General features: G+C 32.8%; 1 protein-coding gene across 1 annotated transcript; it reads left to right on the forward strand.

The window, feature by feature from the left end:
- The first annotated feature begins 4,719 nt into the window (after positions 1 to 4,719).
- On the forward strand, positions 4,720 to 21,646 carry LOC110036525 (nuclear transcription factor Y subunit B-1-like). The gene is given in 9 exon segments (XM_020740991.1): positions 4,720 to 4,974; positions 5,071 to 5,257; positions 5,259 to 5,299; positions 5,393 to 5,522; positions 5,713 to 5,718; positions 6,408 to 6,515; positions 6,611 to 6,661; positions 19,475 to 19,541; positions 21,232 to 21,646. Coding segments are annotated over 7 exon segments (540 nt in total). The 5' UTR covers positions 4,720 to 4,974; positions 5,071 to 5,080; the 3' UTR covers positions 19,502 to 19,541; positions 21,232 to 21,646.
- Positions 21,647 to 22,211: the final 565 nt, after the last annotated feature.

Below are 22,211 nucleotides of genomic sequence, written 5' to 3' on the forward strand. Positions count from 1 at the left end.
GTGTGATGCTAGTGATTATGATATTGGGGCTGTGTTAGGACAAAGAAACAACAAAGTTTTTAAAGTAATATATTATGCTAGTAAAACTCTAAATGATGCTCAAATTAACACACTACTACTGAAAGAGAGTTACTCGCTATTCTTTATGCCTTTGATAAATTTAGACCTTACTTAATTGGAACTAAATGTATAGTGCATACAGATCATTCTGCTATTAAATACTTAATACAAAAGAAGGGATCCTAAACCAAGATTATTAGATGGATACTTCCATTGCAAGAGTTTGATTTTGCAGTAGTTGATTTTTCCACTTCTTAATTGAATATAATTAATTTGTTCTTTATTTTGATCTTTTGGATTGATTTCAACATTGCTAGGTAGAGTTCCTAGAGGTCTATTACTAAGCACATAACCATATGTCCCATTTGAGTTTCCATATTTTTTAATTGCTGCTCCTTGACTTTGTAATTGATTACCCATGTTTAAAATTAATTCTTCCATAGATAATTTCTTAATTTCTTGATAATTTCTTCTCCTTAAATTGTGAATTACTATTAAAACCTGGAGGATAAGAATGTCTATAATTAGTGTTTCCCTGGTTGTTCAAATTTCCCAATGAGTTCACTAAAGTGTTCCCCCACTATAGATTAGCAATAGCGGTATTACTATTGTTCTAACTTAAGTTTGGGTGGTTTTTCCAACCAAGATTATAATAGTTTGAATACGAATTGTTGGGTCTATTATTTATAGCATTCAAGGTTTTGTAGGATGATTGAGAATCCACTATTTGTCCAAATGAATTTTCCTCTAACACCGGAGGCATTTGAGAATAGTTTATTTCACATTGATCTATTTTCTTTGAGAGGGCAGCAATTTGAGCAACTATCATGGATATTGTATCAAAATCATGAATACTAGCTACTTCTTTAGGATTCACCCCTTTAGAGGGCCATTGAAAATTATTAGTAGCCATCTCCTCTATTAAAGAATATGCCTCTTCAAAAGGTTTTGACATTAGTGATCCACCAGTAGCGACATCAATAATCGATCTAAGATATCCCACCAATCCATTATAAAATGTTTAAATTATTAACCAATTTGGTAGAGCGTGATGTGGACATTTGCTAAGGAGAACTTTAAATCTTTCCCAAGCGTCATATATTGATTTCCCTTCAAACTGACAAAAAGATGTAATATTATTTCTAAGCTTAGCAGTTTTCGATGGAGGGAAATATTTTGACAAATGGAGGGAAATATCGATGGAGGGAAATATTTTGACAAAAATGTTTGTGATAGTTCTTCCCAAGTTTTAATAGATTCAACTGCTAATGAATTTAACCACACCTTAGCTTTATCCCTTAGTGAAAAAGGAAAACATCTAAGTCTAACGACATCATTCGACACTCCCACATATTTAAAAGTAGCACATATTCCAAGAAAATTAGCAAGAGACCTAGCAAGATATAAATTAGGATCTTCATTCGATGTCCCACCAAACTGATTATTTTGTACCATTTGGATAATAACAGGTTTAAGTTCAAATGAATTAGTAGTTATATCAGGATTTTGAATGGTAAAGTGAATTTCATCTGATGTAGGGTTGACATAATCTCTTAAAGGTCTAGGTTCATGTTTATTTTCATTTAAGTTGTTTGTCATTTTGTTCAAATTTCTAAATTCTTTTTGTTGCTTCTGAATTTTTCTAATAGTAAGTTCTAACTCTGAATTTTAAGGCACTAATCCTTCAGATCCAATACTACGCATACAAAAACACACAAAACACTGTTAAAGCAAGTAAGCACACACAATTGCAAATTAAGAAATAAAGGTTTTTTAAGTACTACTAATTTTACTGTTGTCGTTTCTATATTCCACGACAACGACGCCAAAAACTTGGTCGTGACTTTCTAAATACTCGATTTCTAATTTAATTTTTATATCTTCTCTTTTGTCGCAGTTATGAATGTAAATATATGTATCGCTCAATTAATACAGGGCTCTAATGGAGTCCTGGTTATCGATCCCACAGGGAATACAACGGAACTTTAAATTAAAATGCAAAAATGCAAAATGTAGTGCAGAAAGCCAATATCTAATTCACAATGCACATAATGAAAATAGTAAAGTCAAAATAATATAAAGAAGATTAAATATTCAAGTTCATTAAAGTACTAACTAAGCTTCTAAGCAAGTTATCTAACGCCAAACTAAGTTTTTTTGTTGCAAGTTTCAAATATGGAGAAGACGTCCTCCCCCTTACAATGATACTATGGTGAGTGAAAGATAAAGATTAGTAGGATATTGTGTTGTGCCAAATAAGAGCATTCCTATTCTTTACCCTCTTTTGAGTGTTGTAAAGAACATTGACTAATCTTAGGTTTATCTCCTAAATCAATAGCTAGGCTAAGAGGATACTGACTGTCACTCTAGAGCTTCCACTTCCCTTCATCTGAAGACTAGCGCTTGCTTTAGTTTACAAACACTAGGGCCAAATTGGGGACTTTAGCTTGTCACTCTAAAATCTCCAATTCTACGACCAATAAATTATATTTTCCTATTTATTTGCATTCAATCCCCATGAACTTTACCATCCATGAGATTTGAATGTGATCTTCACTATTATTGTAGAATACATAGCCCTTTCGGATCATATGATTCACAACAAATCTTAACAATTTAATTGACCAGATCAGAAAGTAAATGAAACACTAAGTGTAAAATCATCACAACATTTTGACATGAAGTTGGCACAACCAATCTAAATCATGACATCACCACATTTCATTACAAGGAGAAAGTCAAAGAAATATACTCAGAACTCATGAGGAATATGCGACAAAACAAGGATTTTATATTTAAAAGCAACATCATACAACCATAAAAAATAAACACAACTTATCTCAAGTTCTTCCTGATATATTAAAAATATATTCATTTTTAGACCCATATTTTATACTCATTTTTGGTGATATTGCACTTTAAAGGAAGATATTTTTCATGTTTTATTGTAAGTTGTTGATTTTTAGGACTAGTTGTTGATTTTTGTAAGTTGTTGATTTTTAGGACTTGAAGCAAAAATGATAAAATTTAGAGTCAACATGAAGTTTTTGAAGAATTTTTCAGTGTCAACGGCGCCAGACTGGGCGGCAACGGTGCCGTTTGACAGTGAGCCCTATCTAATTAAATGACCACTAACGCCGATGGCGCCAGAATCGGTGTCGATTGCGCCAGTGTCGGTGCAGCCTCTATTTCTAGAAGATTCGACGAATTTGGACGATTTTTAAGAGTTATTGGATGCACATATTAGAAAACCGACATTAGGCTCTATTTAAAGCCAAAATTGATCAGAAAAGACCTCTCTCTTCGCCCTTATCGTGCTCCATAGGCTCTATTTATAGTTTTAAGTTTTTGTAGTGAGTTTAAGTGTGAATTCTTCTCTAAGAGTGTTGGAGAGGGAGAGCAGTGAGAGATTTCTTCTTTTTAGATTTCCTAAGAGAGGCTACAAGGGATTTGCTTTGAGAGAGAGTTTCAGATAAGTGTTGTTTATTTATTATTGTTGTATGAACTTTCTTTTATATATGAAATTTGAGTTTTGTTGTATCTTTCTCATGAAGTCTGAGTAGTTACCTTTATTTTTCTCCCTACTCCGAGATATGGTGAAATGAAGAGATAATTTGAATGTGCCAATGTTAAAATATAAAATAAATTGTGATGATTTTTCAAATCCGTTCTTAATTTACTTTTCAATTTGACCAATTGAATTGTTAAAATATATTGTGAAACATATGATTCGGGAAATAGTAGACTGAGAATCACATTTAAGTACATGAAGGAGTATTTCGTTTATGGAATTAAGTGCAAATAAATACGAAAATATACATTGTTGGGTGTAAAATTGAAGATTTTTAGGGTGACAGACTAAAATCCCCAATCTGATCTTAGTGTTTAAGAACTAAAGCGAGCGTTAGCATTCAGAGGAAGGGAAGTGAGAGCTCTGGAGTGGGAGTCAGTATCCTCCTAACCTAGCCTACAATATCGACAGACTTTTGTCGGGATTGTTCTGCTCTGGTAATTGAAGCCATTTCATAGGACTACCAGTTTTTTGGAATCCTTTTGGTGAAACATGAATATGCCGGTTCATCGTCCTAATTCTTTGGATTGTCTTTTTGCCTCTTACTCTATTTTCGAAAAGTTGAGTAAATTTTACTACTGTATAAATTATGTTCTATTTTTATCTATTTGTTTTATTGAATTTGCTCTTTAGAGAATTGTTTCCTAGCATTGAGTTATATTTTATGTTTCGATATTTTTAATTATATATTTTATTTTATTTAAGTAGAACTGGTGTGAACCTCATCGTGAGAAAAAAAAGGGGGACATTAATTCCCATGGAGTCATGTAACTCACCCCAAAACTTCAATATTTTCATGAATGACATTCCATACTTCTGTATTAGGGCAGAAATATCACTAATTATTATATTTTTAGGGTCAAATTCAACTTTTCCTTGGGATATTTAGATGTGAAATATATAAAATCATAAGAATTGACTGTTACCTATGTAAATTTCCCAACAATGACATGTACATTAAAAAGAAATGCCCATTTTGATTTATGAGGGCAGAACCCTCATGCAATGTGACGATTCTAAGCAGGCCCTCCATGTGCTCCACGTGTCGCCTTGTACGGCACTTTTGTCTCTCTCTACCCAACTAGAGAGCGAAAATCGACAAATTTCCAAAAATTAAAGGGGGAGGAGAGATAACGAGCAAAAGGTCAATGGTGTACCTAACGGACGGTGCAGATATCTGAGTCTCCCTCCTCGATCTCTCAATCCCAGTCGTCTCCTCCCTCCTCTCTTCTCCAGCGTCCGATCTCCCTCCTGCCCTCCCCAGCGCGAAGCAACCGAAATCAGAAGATCTCAATTTATACAACTCCCTTTCCGCCTCGTGCGCTGCGCTCTTGTTTTGCGAGGTACGCTTTTTGAACCAAGGGATCGGTTGTCTAGGGTTTACGCTGCGCCAAAAAGGTTCATGTTAATGATTCCTCCTCGTGGCGTCGCGGATCTAGGGTACCGCCTATGGCGGCGGAGGTGCCGGCAAGCCCATGTGGCGGGAGCCACGAAAGCGGGGATCATAGCCCGAAATCCAATGTCCGTGAGCAGGACAGGTTCCTTCCCATCGCCAACATCAGTCGCATCATGAAGAAGGCGCTTCCTCCTAATGGCAAGATTGCTAAGGACGCGAAGGAGACCGTGCCAGGAATGCATCTCCGAGTTCATCAGTTTCATCACCAGCGAGTCAGACCTCCTATTCCTATTTGTTTCAGAAATGTGGTATTTTTCTTCTTGCCGTATGTGCTCTAATCGTTTTTTGCTAGTTGACACTGACAGGGCTAGCGATAAGTGCCAGAGGGAGAAGAGGAAGACAATTAATGGGGATGATCTACTGTGGGCAATGGCGACGCTAGGGTTTGAGGATTACATCGAGCCGCTTAAGCTGTATCTGCAGAAGTACAGGGAGGTGAGTACTCTGCAGCCATTACTTTGAGCTTTGAGTTCTTTTTAGAGTTGTAGTTTGTAATTGGTGTCTGGTGTAGTGATAGACCAATCTTTTGCATTTTCGCTTTTTTAATCGTTTACCTGATGCCGTTTCTTTTTGCCGTTTTGGTTCACTCGGTGGTTTCTCTGGAATGGATGCGACGAAATGGCAGATAGAGGTAATCAACCTATCTTTCTCGCCCCACGGCTAGGTTTTTTAAATCAGTTATTTGTATTGCGATGTCTAATGCCCCATTCGCATGTTAAGGAGTTAATATTAATGCGATTTTGCCAAAGGAAAAATAGGGTTACATTTTCATGTTTTGGTGCCTTCTTTTAAAGTAAGATTCATGCCAGAGTCTCGAATAGAATCCCAAAATTTTGGGATTTTTTTGCTCCTTTTGCTTTTGTTGATGTCGTTACTTGCATTTTCAACATAAAAAGTATGAAAATTTATGCACGGAGCACACAATTCTTATGTATTTAGGTATCTCACACCTAAACTTTCACATTTACATACATAGCACTTGGTATTTTAAACCTATGGATGACAAGGTGCATTTCACTTTTAAAAAGTGATAATAGAGCTATTTTTTATGTGATATTAAATATTTAAGTGGTTTGTGTGTTATTGTCCCAAAAAAAGTATAGCACTACTTACGGCTGATATGGCTCATAAACTTTTATGTAACATTTTAAATGGCCAATGCAAAGGTCAAACATTAGATATATGCTGCTTTAAATTTCAAAGATATCTTGTTGACAATAGTTGAGCTTTTTGATACTTATTTTTGCGACTTTCCAGCAGCTACTAATTTTGTTCTTTTGCTCTTAACTTCCAAAAAAAAAAATGCTCCAAATTTGGCAGGGAGATGGCAAGGGGTCTGCCAAGGGAGCAGATAACTCTATTAAGAGAGATGCTGGTAGTCTTCAAGGTGGAAACCTACCAGGTACAAGCATGCAAGGAGACGTGAAGGTATATTTATCCCTTGATTAGTTTTGTAATCAAATCTAGTATGCTGATAATTTTCATTTATTTTGCTTAATGGATTTGTAATTAAAACCATGCAGATGCTTCAACAAGGCTCTTTTACGCAAGGCATGAGCTACATGAATACTCAGGTTGCTTATCTAACTTGTTTTTCTCTACATTTCCATAGGTGGGACAGCTTAAACTAATTTATTGAACCATAAATGCTTATGTAACGATTAAGGTTTCGTTTCGTTGGGCTTCTTCTCATCATAATGTTGGGTGGATGTTTTTGATGAAAAGTTACATTATGAAACATTTTGAAGATTATGTTAATGAAGTAAGAGTTGTTTTTTAGCGAAAGCTGCCACAAAGTGAACATTAAAGCTAACAAAAAAGTTGAAGCAAACATGCATGAAATGGGGGAGTAATCAGGCCTTGTTCAGAGTCTTCTTTCTATCTTTTTTCGCTATTTTAGTCTTCCACAAAAGATCTGAATTGCCAGCTAATGCAACTTCCGTGAGAAGTATGGCATTTGAGTATTATTAAATTCTACAAATTTTAAGCAACTTACATGAAGCTAATGTGAAATAATGGATTCTTCTTCCATTGAGTTGTATTAATATTTTAGAAGTGAATTACATATCCATTTCTTAAGTACAGCTCTGGTGAAGAAACATTTTGGAGATTGACGACTCTTTTCTTTCTTATGGAGGAAAATTTCCTCCAGACATAGAGCCTTGTGCAATTAACCTACAATTTCTTACATTTCATCTCATTATTATTTTTATTATTATTATTATTATTATTATTATTATTTGGTTTTTTCTTGTGAATTTTCTTCATGGATTACAGAAACTACTTCAGTTTACAAAACTAGACTTGTCTGTTACACAATCCTGGAGTCTGTGAACTTGTGTATGTATTCCCCAAGTGATCGAGGAGGGATAATGGCAACTTAATGCGTATGGTTAGATGAAGGCATGTCATTGAATTTTTATACAATATAGTATCTATTGAACTTATATGTAGGAATTGTGGATGAATTGACTTAAACTTTGATCTAATGTCGGTGATTGTTGCTAAAAAAAGATATATCTAGGCTAGAATCTAGATTATTTTGGATTATTGCATTGTTTTCCTTTTTTGTTCTGTATTATGTTGCAGTGTTATTTCTATTTATCTTAAGTCAAGGACCATGTTAGATTATTATGATTCTGTCATAAGGAGTTTATGCTTTATCATTATTATTCTTGGGAAGTTTACACAATTTCTTGAAGCTTGTGAACGTGTGCTCTTATAAGATGTGTAGCGGTAATAACATCGTGATATTTTAGGTCGACCTAAACCGTAGTATTTGAATTTTTATCTAATTTATTTTTATTGAAGTGATATGAGGGGATTGGGAACAAATTGAAATTGGCTTAACTCTAACATTGGTAGTAGTTGCGTAAAAGGATACGGCTTAGCTGAAATCTATATTATTTTGAATTATTTCATTATTATTATTATTATTATTATTATTATTATTATTATTCTGTATTCTAATTTCTAATACGCTTATATTTTTTTATCTTCAATCTTTGAACATGCTATATGATTATGATTATGTCATAATGAGTTTGTGTTTTACCATAGCTATTTTTATCATATGGTTCTTGTCAAAATTGGACATTGGTATGATGAACTTTAAGCGGCCTGTTTGTCCAGATTTTCTTTTTAATAAAATAAAATTAGAAGTAAAAGAATAAATTTTTGGAAGGTGTTGATTAGTTTTCAATATTGCTTATGAATTTCCTAGTGTTAATTGGCACATTCTTGTTTGAGAAATTAGAAGCAAAGATAGAATTGAAAGAGAATAATTAGGAAGAATTTTCACAGCCATTCTACGTTTACTGCTACCCCTCTGTTGGCGCAATTTAAACATACTGTTAGTGAAATATTTATTGATGCACCCTTCCCTTTACAACATTAAAAGAAGACTTTGACTTAGGTAGGCTTTAGTATTGAATCACTTGCCTTTTTTATTTTTCTTATTATCATTGTTTTACTTTATTCTCATGGGGAATTTTTTTCCAAACTAATAGAGTTGTTGAACCATCTTCTTCACACTTTTGATGTTAATTTTTTGTTTTTCACTACAAGAAAAAAATAGATCTTTGGAAAACTGTTGTTGTTTGGCATGCTAATTTCCCATTTATAATTTTCAATGGCATTTTGTTTTGAAGTTTCAATCATTTAATCTAGATGCAGTGTACAACCTTTGAACTTTTATTTGCACTTGATCAATCAAATATTTATCACTTTGCCTGTGGCTTTCTTTTATTTTAAGTCAAGTTTTCTTACAGTTGTACTTTGTTTTTGACTTGAATTTGTTCAGTGCATGACAATTTGATCTATCTGATCCAGACAAGGCTTGCTTTATATCTCTTGATGAAGACAACCTACTTTTAACATCGGTTATTTGCTTTTGATTTTGTTTCACTGGCCCCTCAATTGCATTCTAATTTCAATGAAGACATTTGTTTAAATATATTTTTCTGTTATTTTATGGTATTTTATTCCGATGTTGGCCCCTAAATATGCTGATGGCATAAATCAACCTAAGTTTTTCCCATTTTATTTTGTTGGCATCTTTTATTTATGTTGGGCATTTAATATAAGCAAATGTTGAAGCCTTAGAACTTAATCAGATAAAGTTATTGTTTTATAGAATGCCAATATTTAAATGGTTTTTATCTTGTCTTAACATATATTTAATCATTTAGTGATAGGTTTGTGGTTTTATTGTGATGATAATATATGTTAATCCTTTATTTTAAGTCCCTGTATTTCTGTGTCAATCTGGTTAGTCTTAAAGTTAATTTCGATTTATTTGGCAAATTTTAGTGGACGGATTTATAATAGCTACACTTTAGTTCATTCTTATCTTAATTTTGGTCAACCCTCTATTAACTTAGCTTATAAAGGTCATGTTTTTCTTGCACTATGATTCGGAGTTGAGCGAATAAAAGAAGATTAGTTAGAGAAAGAAAGGAATGTATATGTTTTTTTTTTTTTTGCTCGACATTCTAGCTCGACATTCTAAAGTAGAATTTTTTTTTTTTGCTCGACATTCTAAAGTAGAAAAGAATATTGTTTGGCACAATTTTTATTGATAATTAAAAAAAAAAGGAAAATGAGCATTTTTAATCAATTTGATATTTTATATCATTGTCGGAAAAAGCTTAGCTTGATTACATAAGTGTGAAAGTGAATAAGTTTTTTGCTCTTTATTAAAATAAGGGAAGTTTGGTTGTTTTGGAGAAGCTTACTTTTGAAATTTTGAATAAAAAATCTACTTTTTGGCTAATTTATAATTCTCTCTTTAAATGCTATCTCCCAATCAAAGTGCTTGTTTTTCTGAAGTTTGCTATGTTTCTTTCTTAGCTGCCCTCCGACATTAACCTCTTTATGATTCGGATTTTCTTATTTCCTCTTCTTATCACTCTTTTCTCCACTTTTCGCTATTTTTGATTTCTTAAGACGTGACAATTTCACTTGATATTATGGTTGAAACATTTATAATCTGCATGGAAACATTATCATTTTCATGCCGCCATTATACTATATAGAATTAATCATTTAAAAGATTCATGTATCTAACAAACTTATTTTTCCAATGTAGGATCATACTCGAGAGAAGCACGACAGTAATGAATAATACCTGATTTAAGATTATAATCTATTGTGTAGACTGTTGCTGGGCAACAATACCTACAAAAAAGGATTAATTGAGTAGGATATTTTTAACAATTTCCGTGAAATTGAAAATTAGAAAGTAGAAGTATGTCAAATAATGTGTAGTAAATAAATTATCAGCATTCCAAGCATTGGAATGGACTAAAGTTATAGGACAGCTAGTTATTGTTGTAAGCAACTTTTGCAAATAAAATTCAATGCACATAAGTAATTAAAAGAAAACAAGCACACTTAAATATGTGAGGATTATTAGAAATGAATAAGTATTTTGGTTAAGTAAATAAAGGAAAACGAGCAGCATATAAATGAAGGCTTGGAACGCAAATTTAGGGAGTTAGTGCAATAAAATAAATGCAGGCAAATCAACACATTGAGAAAGGCATGAGCAGTTAGATTTTATGCGAGTTAGATTGGTAAGAAAAATGAACCACAAAAGGAATTTTGTAAGGATTCAACGATTGTACTCTTTTCCAAGTTTTAATTCACTTCCCGGAGTTCCACTGACTACTTCCTCCCAACCATGAAGGAAAACAAGCTATGGCATACCTTACGTGGTTATGAGAAAACAGCTATTTTCTTGGGCTCGGGCCCAATTTGATAGGCGATGGGTTTTTATGCGCTAAATGTTTAGTTTCCTAATGCGACTATAGGATATGATTCACAAAAATTACACTTGTAAACCAAATCATAGTTCATAGGCCATTAATTTAAACAAGTATTCTTCTGGTTTTTGGGAAATAAATAACACAATAATTCTTCCACAAAATAATTTAATTGACACCAAAATAGAAATTAAGCATAGAAATTCAGTATCAATAAAATCCATTCAATGATCGAATGTTGCACCATTATTAGAAAATATAGAATGTATGATATTTGATCAAATTCACTCATTTAACAAAACTAAGAACTTAAAACTATAAAGTGTGAGATGTCTTGGAGTGAAATAATCGAAATAACAATTCATGCCTCATGCCAGTTTAAGATGATGGTTTTCCCCATAATTTAGTTCTCTAGTTGAATTGTGTTAGAACGATTCACATCCAACTAGCACTCTAGCAGAAAGAGGTAACAAAGAAATTCTTATTAAAAAGAATTCGTTAGATGGCTTAGATATCCCCTAATCACAATTGCCCTTTTATATTCAAAATATTTGAATTTTTCAGTAATCTTTAGTTAAACAAATTGCTAAAAATCCACAAAGGGTTCCCATCAACAACAATTCCTATAGTGGCTGTTCTAGTAGCAAGCAACAGGTCTTATTTAGTTCATTATATACCCGCATCATGACACCTTTCAAGTGCAGTCAGGCAAGCATTGCTTCTTTGAATGAAATCAAACCAGAGCATAAAAAGATTATAGTGGATGTGACTTCAACAACAATGATCAAACAATTGCAGAGGACAACAAGGAATAAAACAACAAGAAACACCAAGTTGACAGCAATAGGGAATCACCACATTGACAATAACCGTTGATGAATCAAATTGGACGAATGTGATCATTAATGAACATAGCTCATTCATTATAGGGATCATCATTCTTAACATATTTACATCAAAATAAATTAATATAAAAAAAGAAATAGAACAATTAAACTAAAATCAAAACTCATAATATTGATTCACTATTCTCAACCCAACATAGTATGTTTTTGATGAGCAGTAACTTCTACATTTGCATCAAATTCACATGATTTGGAAAAAGCCAGCTTTGGCAAATTAACTTGTGATATTTATTAAGCAAATATGGGTGTACTTGCTATGCTTTCTATAAAATAATCCATTCTTTTTAAGGATTAGGGTTGTCATTCTGTTATACTATTATCATCTAAATATTCTTTCTCGATGATAGAATTACTTGGTTTAGTGCTTAATGTGAATTCACTAGGAGAAGATGAAAGAGCGAAGAATCCAAAGCAATAGTTTATGTAATAAGGCCAAATTAAATATTTTGAAAAATTGATTAATATCTGAATTTTTTGGAATGTTCAATTTATAAACATTCCTCCCATTGTTTTGCATGATTTTATATGCCCTTCTTTTCTAGCATTTAATTTTTTAAAGCTTTTCATTATAGGCTTTTTATACTTTAGAATTATCATTACTTTATTATATTGTTTAAATAAATATTTCTCATGTTCATATCCTTAATAGACTTATCGTTGTAGTGGCTAACTATCAATTTTTTTTAGAATGTCTTCATATGAGTCATTCATATGTTGTGTAATGTCATCATGCATATGTTGTGAAATGTTGTACAAATGTTTAAACTTAAACTCAATTAAAAACTTCTTACAAGGTTTATAGGTTTTACAGTTGAAAACTTATAATTATTTTACATGAACTCATAGCTATATGTTTTACAGGCATGAACATTTTAGATATCTTGGGTCTATTATTCAAAGTGATAGTGATATAGATGGGGATGTCGGTAGAATTCAGTGTGGTTGGTTAAAGTGGAGGAATGCAATGGGCTTATTGTGTGATAGATAGAAAAATACCTTCTAGATTTAAAGGAAAATTTTATAAGATGGCAGTGCAATGCTTTATGGCACAGAATGTTGGCCTTTAGAAGAGAAGCAAAACATAAAGTTAAGTGTTGTTGAGATGATAATACTTTGGTGGATGGGTGGCTTGACACTTAGAGACAAAATGCGAAATGAATCCATCCGTGAAAGGGTTGGTGTAGCTCTAGTGGCAAACAAGAATAGTGAGTCATATTAGATGAGTTGGTCACATTAAACGTCGACCATCTAAAAATTCGGTTAGGAGAGTAGATGTTTTAGATCCGACTTATGTTAAGAGAAATAGAAGTAGTACTAGAATGACTTGGGCTTATTGTATAAAAAAATGATATTAATCAATTAAAATTAATGAAAATATAACACTCAATAAGACTCAATGGAGACCGTATAAAGGCTTATTGTTATTGTTGTTGTTGCTGTTGTGTACTTATACCTATGGATTGTTTAATGATGAGTTTTATGCAAATTTAGCTATCTGTAGTATCAAATCTCAACCATATACATGCTCTGTAATTTGATATCACAACATCCAACCTAGACTTCTATTAACAACTCAGCTTGTTCATTATTTTGTGTGATATGCAACTGAAAAGTAAATTTCACCGATTGTTTCAAAAATAACTCGTGAATTTAAAATTATTGTTGAACTTAATGTTTAGGTAATTCATGCAATTTAACAACTTTATTAAAATATAACATTGTTATGTAAGATGTGTTGGAACTATTTTTATGTGCATCTTTAGCAAACAAATTTTCTATAATCTATATACTCTGTCTCTTGGTCTATCTAAGAGATATCTTTCACTCTCATAGACTTGATCTTCCGTTATGTCATCACTGGGTTTAGTCATCTTGTTGGTTTTTAGTCACTAGATTGGTGCTATAGCATTGACTCAAGCACTCAGCCTTATCTAGATTAGTTTGGATCTCTCTAGTTCATTCGGTACCAGCACATAAACTTGGGCTTTTTACTAGTTTCACTTGGTTTAGATACGAGCTTTTGACATTCTCCCACTTGTCTTAAGCCAACTCTAGCCGACCCCATAACACTCATGACCTTTGATCTTGGTAAACCCTTTTAGTTTACTTTAGGTCAACAATTTACAGTCAGAACTTCTATGAATAACCGACCTCTAAAATAAAATTAATGAGATCTGCTAAAAAAATTAGGGAAGTATTGTCCATAGAGTGAATTTTACTTTGGCTTAAATAAAACATTAACTTAAAGAATAATATTTGATAGTAATATTTTATATGGATCAATTGCGCAATCAATTTGAGAACATTAAGCAATGTGATATGCTGTGGTTTGAAGTTTTCTTATGCCTAAACGCCATGCAGCTGAGCATATCTGTTTAAATATTATTTTGTCATCGAGACTTCTTTCTTTTGAACTTCTTAGGGCTAGAAATTATTGATGAAATAGGCTACAATAAAACGAAAATAGATGGGACATATCGTAGAATGTTCGAATGGTATTAAAGTTATCTTCCTGTACGGTTACCTTGGGTGGTTAATGAGTCAAGTTTGAGTGAGGTTAGCTTATCGTAAAATTTTAAATTTTAATTATTGTTCAAATTTGAAATCAGCTAATATTAAAATCATTTTAAGTTGAGTTGACTTTTTTGAAATCAATTATGAGGTAACCTGAAATTGATTTTTTAAAACTAATTTAATCCTAAATATATAATACATATATCATTTATATATATTGTATGTTTTATGTGAATGCAATGTTTGTATAAACTAATTCAGGTGTCCAAATCTAAAAATTCTGCTTTTAGTGATCTTTATAATAGATTAGATACTAAATAGGGTGAAAAATATATGTATAAATTAGCCAAACAAAGAGAAAAGAAAAGTAAAGATTTAACTCAAGTAAAGTGTATAAAGATGAAAATCGAAAGTGTTTTTCTTAGAAAAAGATATTCAACATAGGTGGATGAGTTATTTTGATAAAATTTTTAATGAAGTTTCTGAAAATACGGTAGCATTGGGTGATCTTAATTTCTTTAATAATAATAAAACGTTTTATTTTTACTATCATATTAGTAAAAAACAAGTGAGGAGGCTTTAAAGAAAATCAAGTGTGGAAAGTTTGTAGGACCCGATGATATCCCAATTGTAGTATGGAAATATTTATGAGATTTGGAGTTTCTTGGCCTACTTAACTCTTTAATATTATTTTAAAAACTAAAAAGATGCTTGAGGAGTGAAGAAAGATTATTTTGGTCCCCATTTTTAAGAATAAAGGGGATGCACAAGAGTGTGCAAATTATAGAGGATTAAGGCTGCGTTTGGGACAGCTTATTTAGAGCGGTGGCGTTTTGAAAACGCCACCGCCTGTTTGGAAATTCCAGTGAGATTGCGTTTGGGGAAACTCTGTTTTTAGGTTTGTATTATACGCGGATCGCGGGGCCCCGCGATCCGCGTTTAATGCTGTCGAAAGACAAGAGTTTCCCCAAACGCAATCTCACTGCCCGTCTCCTCTGCCCTAATCTCGCGTCCCTCCTCTGCCCTAAGAATCATTTCGCAAAGGCTCAATCCCGTGCGTAGCGCTCCTCGACAATCCTCCGTCTCCACCGTCTTGTGTTAGCTTTGCGCTCCTGCATATTTCGGTCTCTCCTCCGTATTTCATTCAGCGAACTCCTCCGTCTTCGGTTCGAAGAAATCCTCCCTCTTCTCTTCTCTTTCTCACTGGTAATCTCATTTTTTATCTCCATCATCTGTTTAGGGCTCCGATTTGTCTATTCCCGTGAAGATGCCGCTGGAAGTTTTTCCTTTCGCTTCTTGTTCATCCGAGCGTCTTGTTCATCCGAGCGCTTTTGTTAAAGATATTTGGGACGAGTTTTTTTTTTTTTCTGTGGAAGTTTATGTGCTGGAAGTTTACTTGTTTTTCCTTATTGTGGAAGTTAATTCCGCTTTTTCGTTTATGACGGAATTGATACGGAATTGATACATCTTTGTTATGATACATCTTTGTTAAGCGCTTTTTCGAGATTAAGAATGATGATGGTGAAGATGATGGTGATGACATAGATGAGGAGATTAGGGTGTTGTAATTTCTTTTTTATATATATATATATATATATATCGATAAAGGTTAAATGGACGGAAGTTTACATGGATTTACACATTATTTAGGGGTTCATCTATTTCAATTTCTTCAAATCAAACAGAGCCTAAATGCTTTATCAAAGAGGTGATAAATGGAGAATCTCTAGCTTCCTTGCAACATCCATAGCAGCCGTAAGAAAAGCTTTTGTTGGATCTTATTTGTAGCAATGCAACTATCTGTGCTACTCTAGTTTGCATAGGAAAGAAAATGGTGGTTGCCTGATATTCTTGATATTGTTTTGATGTTTGGATTGCAACATCCATAGCACAGAGTTCGTCGATATCAATATTTCAGAACACCGCATCTGCTTCAACTGCTTCCGTTTCTACTGTATCTCAGTCAGACAGGTTTGCTCAGGGTTCTGGAGTGACAGAGCCGGTCACAGTGAGACGTGATATGCTACTGGATGTAAAAGTCAATATTATTATTTTTCTCCTTGTGATTTTGACATGTTATTTTTTTTTCTTTGTTGGGTCTCATTATAGTATGTACTAGTGCGTTATGATATATTTTTCACACTTCTTTGGGTAATTTTGTATTTCTGATGTGATGAAATATTTCAGTAATATAAATATTTTCTATTATCACATATGTTTTTCAATCTTTGCATTTTCTTTTTTATGATTACGTTGAGAGTGTTATTAATTTTGTGAAAACAAATTCAAATAAGTTGTCTTCAGAAAGCACAAAACAAACAGCTCCAGCTTATTCAAAATTTGGACAGTTTGGTCATTTTTTCAGAATCAGCTGTTCTCAATAACACAAACCAAACAGACAGACAAATTATCCGGATCAGCTGCTTATCACCAGATTATCCGGATAAACAGCTTATCAGGATAAGCTGGATAAGCTGCAGCTGCCCCAAACAAACCCTAAGTTGATGTGTCATACTTTAAAATTATGGGAGACGGCAATTGAACATATGTTAAGATGTATTACTATGATTTCTCATAATCAATTTGGATTTATACCGGGCAGGTCTACTATGGAAGCTATACATTTATTGAGAGTTTTAATGGAGAATTTCAAAGATAATAAGGAGGATCTACATTTGATTTTAATTGATTTAGAAAAAGCTTTCGCTAAGGTTCCAAAAGATATCCTTTGGAGAGTTTTTTAGAAGAAAGGTGTTGATATGACTTATATTCAATTCATTAAAGATACATATATTGGAGTTGTTATTTGTGTTCGAACTGAAGGAGGATTGACCAACTATTTTCATATTTCTGTTGGATTACATCAGGGATCGGCTTTATGCCCTTATTTTTTGCTTTAGTTATAGATGTTCTTACTGGACATTTACAGGAGAATGTACCTTGGTGTATGCTTCTTGCTCTTGCTGATGATATCTCTTGCTGATGATATCCTTCTCGTGGATAAGATGAGGGAAAAACCCAGGAAAAACTTGAATTATTGTGGTCTTCATTGGAGTCTAAAGGCCTTCATTTGAGTAGAACTAAAACTTAATACATGGAATGTAATTTTAGTAGTAGTAGCTCTAGTGACAGAAGTGTAACTTTAGTTGTTCAAATTATTAAAAGGTGTGAACGATTTAGATATCTCGGGTCTGTTGTTTAAATCGATGGTGATATAGATGGGGTGTTAATAGTAGAATTCAAGTTGGTTGGTTGAAGTGGAGGAATGCTTCGGGCCTTTTGTGGGATAGAAAATGTATCGTTTAGACTGAAAGGAAAATTTTATAACATGGTGGTGAGAAATGCAATGCTCGATGGAGCTGAATGTTGGCCTTTAAAAGAGAAACATAATACTAAATTTGTTGTTGCCGAGATGAGAATGATTAGGTGGATGAGTGGCTTTACACTTAGAGACAAAATGCAAAATGAATATATCCGTGATAGGGTTGGTGTATCTCCAGTGACAGATAAAAATAGTGAAAGTCGTCTTTAGATGGTTAGGTCACATTAAACGTCAATTAGGAGAGTAGATGTTTTAGATTCGATTTCTGTTAAAAAAGGCAGAGGTAGAGCTTGGAAGACTTGGGCTTATTGTATAAAAAATGATTTGTATAAAAAATGATTTAGAACTAGATGAAATAAACATTTAAAAATTTAATCTTTGTCAGTTCGGTTGACTTTAAAGGTACATAACTTATCATGTCTAGTCTTTGAATTATTTAGTGCCATTTTTTAAACAGATTATTTGCCATATGATGTACAACTTGCATTTGCATTTGATAGTTTTTAAATGAAAATTTTATGGAATCTAATTAAGTATAAATTTTAAGTTTTTTTTTGCTATCTCATAGAAGTTATCTACTTGTTATCTATTAACAAGGACGTAAGACTTTCTTTATTATCCCCACATGCATTATGTTTCATATTATATTACATTGCTCATTATTTATATTCTTTATTATATGAAAATATTGCTAGAAGTTTTTTGTTAATTGTTTATGTTAATAAAATTTATGTGTTTGGAAAACAATAATAAAGTCACAGCCCATCTAAACTCAGGAAGTTTTGCCGCATAAAATCACAAGGCATTCCTAGAAAATTATAGTACTACTCTAATTTCTAATGTTCCTAATTTGACTTTTTTTATCGTGAAACATCAACTAATACTATAGATCCTTGTTTTTCTTATCTCCTTTTTCTGGTTTCACATTCAATATGAATCTATACATTACCCTAATGGTATGATAGTTCTGTGCTAGAGACTATAATTGTTGAAAAAACTCATGTCCACTTTGATGGTTAATTTCAGAGATATCGTATATGTGGGAGAGAATTGAGAGATGGTTGTATATATGGCGATTCATGGATCTCTATGCCTGGATTTGTTTTTCGAATACGAAGTATACAATTCTTCTAATGCATGCTTTTTAAGAAAGTTATGCTTCAAGGAGAAAATAGTTTTATGCTAGAGGCTATAATTGATGAAAAAAAAATCATGTCCACTTTGATGGTTAATATCAGAGATATCATGTATGTGGGAGAGAATCGAGAGATGGTCGTATATATGGCGATTCATCGATATCTCTATGACTGGATTTGTTTTATGAAGATGAAGTAAACAATTTTTCTTAATGCATGCTTTTTAAGAAAGCCTTGAAGGAGAAAATAGTTTTAGCTGGCTCTTTATATGATATTTTTTTAGTGAATCCGTGGTGAACCAGTCAATGGTGCAATGTGAAAGCCCCTATATTGATGTACATTGAGCACTTGAGTTGTCAATTTATGGCCTTTCGAATAACGGAAAGTTTACAGTTAAACCTTTACCGGAAGAATTTTGATTTGGTGTACAAAGAATCAATTTCTTGCTCTGTATTCATGGTTCATTAATTCTGATCAACCATTATTTTTTTTAGTTCTCGACTATTTTTCTGTGCTAGAATTATTTCAGCTTAAAAGTTGGCGTGTTCTTTTGTTAGGTTGACCGCTTTTTAAATGTACCTGTTATGGTTTTCCGGAAATTGGTTGTAGGATGCTCTTAGCTAAATTATCTTCTCCAGCTATTTTGATATGCTCTAGAGTCCAAATAATTTCTTACTTTCAGCTGTAATTTTAACACGTTTGGTTGATAAATTCTACTTATGATTCGTATATCTTCTTTTTTCAGTTTCATAACGGCGACCTCTCTAGCTAAGTGGACCTTCGAAATCTTTTATTAGGTGCAGCTGATTCAGGTAAATGCTCTTACTGTAAAATTTTTATTAGGGCAATATTTATTCTGCCCTTGCTAACTCATGCGGGCGTGGCAGCTCCCATTAGTGCTTTAGGGCTCACTCGTCCTCACCGGGTATCCAATGGGAATTCCATCTCTAAGCTGGATCACTTCTTTGTTCCTTATATTTTTGAAAAACCTGTAGAAATGACTCATTTTATTTGGATAGATTTATGAGTTAAATAGTCCCCAACAATTTACATAGGGCCGTTTTAGTCCTAGAGTTTATAGAAGTGCTAAAATAGTCTCCAATTATTTTAAAATTGAGCTTTAATAGTCTTGGGGACTATTTCAGCCCCAATTTAAAGAATCTGTGGATTATTTTAGCACTTCTATAAACTCTGGACTAAAATGTTCCTATGTAAATAATCAGGGATTATTTTGCCACTTTACTCCTAGGTTTATATAAAAGCATTTCTAGTTTTAGAGTAGTTAAGGGGCCGTTTGGGATCAGTTCTGTTTTATATTTTTAATTTTTTTTTGTTTTGTTTATGCTTTGGAGAAAAAGGATTCCTGTAGCCGACCCCACGTAGTGGGATTAAGGTATTGTTGTTGTTTTGTTTATGCTTTGATTTGAAGTAAAACATGTTTGGCTATTTTGACTAAAGTATGATTGTTTTTAAAAAGACTTAAAAGTTATTTTGAGTGTTCTCAATAATAAAAAAAAATGAAAATATGAAAAAAAAGATCTTAAACAAACAAGTTTTTGATAATATAAGAAAAAAATACAAACAAAAAACAAAATTGGATCCTGAACAAGCCCTAACCTTCTCAATTTGATGATTTCTAGAAGCTTATTGAATAGCGAGGAAGAATTTTACCCAGCTGAGATTTCTGATCAGAAAATTTAAGCAGTAGCAACTATGGGCCAAGCAAAACTACCATCAGCTAGCCAAGTAAAAGCAAAATCATTGAATTAAGGATTGTGATTATGCTGAAGAACATCAGATCTTCATTTTAGCTGGAAAACATGCTGTCATCTAGCTTCTTCTTCCTTATGTTTACCAGCTGCGTACGAGTACATTCCATTAACCACGGTTTAATAGTATGTGTTAAAACCAAGTAGTCATACCATCCTGCTAGTGATTAATATTCTCCCATTAAATTACAAAACCTCAAATAGAAGCTTTGCAATAAATGAGAAATGATGTGTTTGGTTTTTTTTTTTTTAGATGCTGTCATGGTCATCAAACGTTGATTTATGCTATAGGTATAAAGGGTGCATTTGGGATAATTTTTTCATAGATTTATTGACTACGGTCTGGTTTTTTTTTTTTGGCTATAATATTTTTTGCTACTCTTAAAAATTATTTTTGGAAGATATACATACATAACACTTAATTTGTATGTATTTACTTATCTAACACCAAAAATCATGTTTATATCACTTTTCTGCCCGAAAATGTGTATTTCACTTTTTAAAAGTTAAAAAAACTGGTATTTTTCATGTATTATTAAAGATTCTGACGGTATAAATGTAAAAAAGCAAAGTTTAAATTTTAGGTATGTAAATACATAGGAATTGTGTGACATGCATGTAAATGCCCCACATATGAATTGAAGTTTGCAATCCTTATGATTTTTGATTGAGCCAAGGCTGACTTGCCAAACTGCTTAGATGGAGATATTTTATTGTAATTGTTTTAATGCAGGATGAAAGTAGGACCGAAGCTTGGAACTATGTTTAAGAACTCATCCAGGTGGAACTGTACCGTTATTAGTTCATTGAATGGTTTGCTTATTTTTTATGTAATTTCTGGACGGATTTGTATGAACGTCTGCATCTGCGATCCTTGCTATATCTGCGTATGCAGCAGGAAATTTGGGTCCAAGTTGTTTTTTTTTGGTCTTTGTTTTTGGAGTGAGACTTTGATGAGGCCATTGTGTCAAGAACAAAATGGCCATGTATTTTCATCTCAGATTATTAACTAACTTGCCAACCTGTGCCTACTTCTTTAAGGTTGCGGCAAGCTACCAAGTTTTGTTTTCTTTTCTGCGTTAATGAGGGAAACATGGTGGTATATTTGTCACAGGGAAATTTACTTGCACGCCACATAAACACCTAAATTATGGTATTTATATTTATAATAATAATTGTGTCAATTAAAAAGTATCTTGTTTTGATCTAAAATAAGTGTTTTATTTAGGTCGTGATGTTAAAGAGTTTTCTTTTTTCTTTTTTCTTTTTTAAATAGTTAAACAGTTGAATGTTATAAATGTAAATAAGAAATTTAGGTGTTAGATATGTAAATATTGAAGAATTGTGTAGTACTTGCGTGAATACGTGATTTTAAAAATTGGATTAAAAATTGGATCGTGATTGGTTCAACTGTGAACCGGTAAACTGACTGGTTTGGCGTCAGCTTAAAATCGTTTCTCACAAAATTGGGATTCAATGGATGAATTGGTTTGGTTTTTAAAGAGTTGCCTGGTTCTAATGTTTTTTTGGTTCTCTCTAAAGGAATGGCAAGAGGCTATGATACGAGTTGCCTGGTTCTAATGTTTTTCCGGTAATCCCTCATGTGCCTATTATTCGAATATCACACTATATAAGCAGATGCACGATCAACTGATTCTAATGTCTTCAATTATGTCATTTCAATTTTGATCTGATGATAAAAAATTTATAATA

This window comes from Phalaenopsis equestris, unplaced genomic scaffold, assembly GCF_001263595.1.
Source record: "Phalaenopsis equestris unplaced genomic scaffold, ASM126359v1 Scaffold207860, whole genome shotgun sequence".
Taxonomy (NCBI): Eukaryota; Viridiplantae; Streptophyta; class Magnoliopsida; order Asparagales; family Orchidaceae; genus Phalaenopsis; species Phalaenopsis equestris.